Source organism: Salvelinus alpinus, chromosome 4 (genome assembly GCF_045679555.1).
Source record: "Salvelinus alpinus chromosome 4, SLU_Salpinus.1, whole genome shotgun sequence".
NCBI lineage: Eukaryota > Metazoa > Chordata > Actinopteri > Salmoniformes > Salmonidae > Salvelinus > Salvelinus alpinus.
The window spans coordinates 13,210,282-13,215,281 of NC_092089.1; the positions used below are offsets into that span (position 1 = coordinate 13,210,282).

The 5,000-nt window shown below is 42.7% G+C and overlaps 2 protein-coding genes across 3 annotated transcripts in view; both read left to right on the top strand.

The window, feature by feature from the left end:
• LOC139572861 (RNA-binding motif, single-stranded-interacting protein 3-like) overlaps nucleotides 1-5,000 on the top strand; it is a 336,861-nt gene that overhangs the window by 315,803 nt on the left and 16,058 nt on the right. The window lies entirely within an intron of this gene.
• On the top strand, nucleotides 7-3,317 carry LOC139572853 (E3 ubiquitin-protein ligase TRIM35-like). Its single transcript, XM_071395663.1, has one exon. The coding sequence runs from the start codon at nucleotides 1,177-1,179 to the stop codon at nucleotides 3,025-3,027; it is 1,851 nt and encodes a 616-aa protein (XP_071251764.1). The 5' UTR covers nucleotides 7-1,176; the 3' UTR covers nucleotides 3,028-3,317.

The following is a 5,000-nucleotide window of genomic DNA, read 5'->3' on the forward strand; positions in this document are numbered from 1 at the left end:
AAGTAAACACACACAGACAGATGTTATGTTTTTCTATCCTTCTGGGGACCCTAAAAAGCTATTTCCATTTAAAATTATATTTTCCCTAACCCCTAACCCCTAACCTATAACTCTAAACCTAACCCGTAACCCTAAACGTAACCCTTATAATAACCCTTATCCTAACCTGTAACCCCTGAACCTAACCACTAACCCTTTACCCTTTACCCTAAACCTTATCCTAACCTGTAACCCCGAACCTAACCACTAAACCCTAACCCTAATTCTAGCCCTAACCGTAACCCTTATAATAACCCTTATCCTAACCTGTAACCCTAACCTAACCACTAAACCCTAACCCTAAGTTTAACCCTAACCGCAACCCTAACCCTAATCCAAACCCCTAAGCTTAAAATAGCCGTTGTCCTCATGGGAACGTATGAAATGGCCCCAGCAGAGAGCATATTTTCCTTGTTTTACCGTACATGTGGGGACTTCTGAGGATTTTATGTCCCCACAGGGGATAGGAGAACCAAGCCGCCCACCTGACTGTGGTGTCAACAGGGAGTTCCTGTTTGTTGTTGTCACTAGTACCAACAGAGGTGTGGTCATTCCCTGTATGTTATGAGGAGTGCTGACCGATACCACTAAAAAAGAAACTTAAAGTCATTATATATAAAACCAGCTATTACATTCCAGTCATTCTCCTATAGTTACACCACTACACAAGTTCAACTAATCTTTTTTCCCTGCGTGATAAGAAAGGTTTCTTGATAACCCAAAAAATGTAAATGACCTCAAACGTCATCGCTGATTGGCTGATCAGGGTTTGGGTTGGCGTCGACTGAAACACACAACTGACCTGTCTAACCACTCTTGGTTGTCTGTAAACTCTGAGGGCAAGCGGAGTACAGGTCACGCCTGTTAAACGTTGATCTCTACGGTGTTCCGCTCTGGTGGGTCCACAACGGTTTTGTTTTGGGGGATTCGTATGGTAAGACAGAGAGATATTAGAAGGACATACCATCGTTAGAACTGTCATCTCCAAGAGCAGCTTCACCTTTTTTTTTGGGGGGGGGGGGGGTGGATTTAGGACTGTATTTGAGTGGATTACTTTCCCTTGAAAAGTGGAAGCTGTGGAGAGTAAAGAAGACAAAAGCTGTTACAGAAGAGGGAGAGGTAAAGAGGTGTGAGGTAATGGCATCCGGATCTTCTCTACCAGAAGACAGATTCTCCTGTCCTATCTGCTGTGACATCTTCAAGGATCCTGTCATCCTGGCATGTGGCCACAGTTTCTGTAAAGTCTGTCAGCAGGAATACTGGGCAGATAAGAAACCTTGGAAATGTCCAGTTTGTAGGAGAAGATTTCCCATAGCTATGACTCTACCTCCTCGTAACCTGGCGTTAAATGACGCATGTGAGGCCTTCTTACAGGAGAGAAGCCGGAGAGCTTCATCTGGGTCTGAGATACAGGAGGGGAGTCAGAGAACTTCATCTGGGTCTGAGATACAGGAGGGGAGTCAGAGAACTTCCGCTGGGTCTGAGATACAGGAGGGGAGTCAGAGAACTTCATCTGGGTCTGAGATACAGGAGGGGAGTCAGAGAACTTCCGCTGGGTCTGAGATACAGGAGGGGAGTCAGAGAACTTCATCTGGGTCTGAGATACAGGAGGGGAGTCAGAGAACTTCATCTGGGTCTGAGATACAGGAGGGGAGTCAGAGAACTTCATCTGGCTCTGAGATACAGGAGGGGAGTCAGAGAACTTCCGCTGGGTCTGAGATACAGGAGGGGAGTCAGAGAACTTCATCTGGGTCTGAGATACAGGAGGGGAGTCAGAGAACTTCCGCTGGGTCTGAGATACAGGAGGGGAGTCAGAGAACTTCATCTGGCTCTGAGGTGCTCTGCAGTCTGCACAGTGAGAAATTCAAACTCTTCTGTCTGAAGGATAAACAGCCTATCTGCTTGGTGTGTCGAGATTCAAAGGTGCATCAATCTCACGACTGTGTCCCTGTAGATGAGGTTGTCCAGGATCTTAAGGAGGAACTCCACACTGCCCTGAAGCCTTTACAGAAGAACCTACAGGTCTTTAACGACGTTAAACTAACCTGTGATAAAACAGCAGAACACATTAAGAGACAGGTTCAGCACACAGAGAAACAGATTAACAAGGAGTTTGAGAAGCTTCACCAGTTTCTACGAGATGAAGAGGCAGCCAGGATAGCTGCACTGAGGGAGGAAGAGGAGCAGAAGAATCAGATGATGAAGAAGAAGATTGACGAGGTGAGCAGAAAGATATCATCACTTTCAGACGCAATCAGAACCATAGAGGAGGAACTGAAAGCTGAAGACATCTCGTTCCTGCAGAACTTCAAGACCACAAAGGAAAGATCCCAGTACTTACTACTGGATCCACAGCTGGTCTCAGGAGCTCTGATAGACAAGGCCAAACACCTGGGCAACCTGCAGTTCAGAGTCTGGGAGAAGATGCAGGGGATCCTCAAATACACTCCTGTGATTCTGGACCCCAACACTGCACATCCCAGTCTCTGTCTGACTGATGATCTGACCAGTGTGAGAAGACCAGGCACATCCCAGCAGTTCGTTAACAACCCAGAGCGATTTATGAGGTACACAAATGTTCTTGGCTCTGAGGGCTTCAGCTCAGGAATACACAGCTGGGAGCTGGAGGTGGGGGACCATCCCGACTGGGTTTTGGGCGTGGCTAAAGAGTCCATCGACAGGAAGCGGGAGCGTGATGCGACACCGAAGAATGGAATGTGGTGTATATCCCAGCACAGTGGGAAGTACATAGGAGGAGGAGGTGACATCATCGCTCTGAAGAGGAAGCCCCAGAGGATCAGAGTGCAGCTGGACAACAGCAGAGGGGAGGTGTCCTTCTACGACCCCAAATACATCACACCTATCTACACTCTTAAAGTCAGATTTACTGAGAGACTGTTCCCGTACTTTAATATTGGAAATGTGGCTAATGGCAGCAACCCTGGTATTCAGATCTGCCAATCAAAAGTGTCTCTGAAAGTGAAGTAATCCCTGTGCGTGTGTGCGTGTGTGTGCACGTGCGAGTTAAACGTGTCAGTTCAGTGGACATTATCAGGAGGTCATTTTGGGGGTTAATATAATACACAGAATTTCTAGAAACTACATGACTGAAATATGCCTACGGTATGATCTTCCCTTTTAAGAATCAATTAAGAATACATTGTTTAAGAATCAATTAAAAATACATTCTATAAGAATCAATTAAGAATACATTCTTTAAGAATCAATTAAGAATACATTCTTTGAGAATCAATTAAGAATACATTGTTTAAGAATCAATTAAGAATACATTGTTTAAGAATCAATTAAGAATATATTCTTTAAGAATCAATTAAAAATACATTCTTTAAGAATCAATTAAGAATACATTGTTTAAGAATCAATTAAGAATATATTCTTTAAGAATCAATTAAGAATACATTGTTTAAGAATCAATTAAGACAGTGACGAGTTGTCTTACACGAGATCAATTAAGAATATATTGTTTAAGAATCAATTAAGAATACATTGTTTAAGAATCAATTAATAATACATTCTTTAAGAATCAATTATTAATCAATTAAGAATCAATTCTTTAAGAATCAATTAAAAATACATTGTTTAAGAATCAATTAAGAATACATTCTTTAAGAATCAATTAAGAATCAATTCTTTAAGAATCAATTAAGAATACATTCTTTAAGAATCAATTAAGAATACATTCTTTAAGAATCAATTAAGAATACATTCTTTAAGAATCAATTAAGAATACATTCTTTAAGAATCAATTATCCAGGGTGAATCATGGTTGTTATTCTTACAAGAGGAGTGTGCTGTATTGGAGAAGCTCACCATAAAAAAAGTTATTTGTTTCGAATGCAATGCATTTATGTGAAAAACTGTATATTTTTTTCTGATAAAAATAAACTTACTGTAAAACGATCTAATCTAATGCGGTGACTACTTTGTGATCTGAATAAGAGTTCTGTCAGATCAGGCTGTGTGGTGGACAGACGATTTGTTAACTTCTGTGTAGACTGACCTTGGATAGACCTGTCAGTAGTGTTAGACCTGTCAGTGGTGTTAGACCTGTCAGTGGTGTTAGGCCTGTCAGTAGTGTTAGACCTGTCAGTGGTGTTAGACCTGTCAGTGGTGTTAGACCTGTCAGTGGTGTTAGGCCTGTCAGTAGTGTTAGACCTGTCAGTGGTGTTAGACCTGTCAGTGGTGTTAGACCTGTCAGTAGTGTTAGACCTGTCAGTGGTGTTAGACCTGTCAGTAGTGTTAGACCTGTCAGTAGTGTTAGACCTGTCAGTGGTGTTAGACCTGTCAGTAGTGTTAGACCTGTCAGTAGTGATAGACCTGTCAGTAGTGTCAGACCTGTCAGTAGTGTTAGACCTGTCAGTAGTGATAGACCTGTCAGTAGTGTTAGACCTGTCAGTAGTGTTAGACCTGTCAGTAGTGTTAGACCTGTCAGTAGTGTTAGACCTGTCAGTAGTGTTAGACCTGTCAGTAGTGTTAGACCTGTCAGTGGTGATAGACCTGTCAGTAGTGTTGACCTGTCAGTAGTGTTAGACCTGTCAGTGGTGTTAGACCTGTCCGTAGTGATAGACCTGTCAGTAGTGATAGACCTGTCAGTAGTGTTACACCTGTCAGTGGTGTTAGACCTGTCAGTAGTGTTGACCTGTCAGTAGTGTTAGACCTGTCAGTAGTGTTAGACCTGTCAGTAGTGATAGACCTGTCAGTAGTGTTAGACCTGTCAGTAGTGTTGACCTGTCAGTAGTGATAGACCTGTCAGTAGTGTTAGACCTGTCAGTAGTGTTAGACCTGTCATTAGTGTTAGACCTGTCAGTGGTGTTAGACCTGTCATTAGTGTTAGACCTGTCAGTGGTGTTAGACCTGTCAGTAGTGTTAGACCTGTCAGTAGTGTTAGACCCATCAGTAGTGTTAGACCTGTCAGTAGTGTTGACCTGTCAGTAGTGTTG

What these genes read in the sequence shown, in the direction of transcription:
- LOC139572853 (XM_071395663.1), top strand. Translation starts at nt 1,177, where the DNA reads ATGGCATCCGGATCTTCTCTACCAGAAGACAGATTCTCCTGTCCTATC.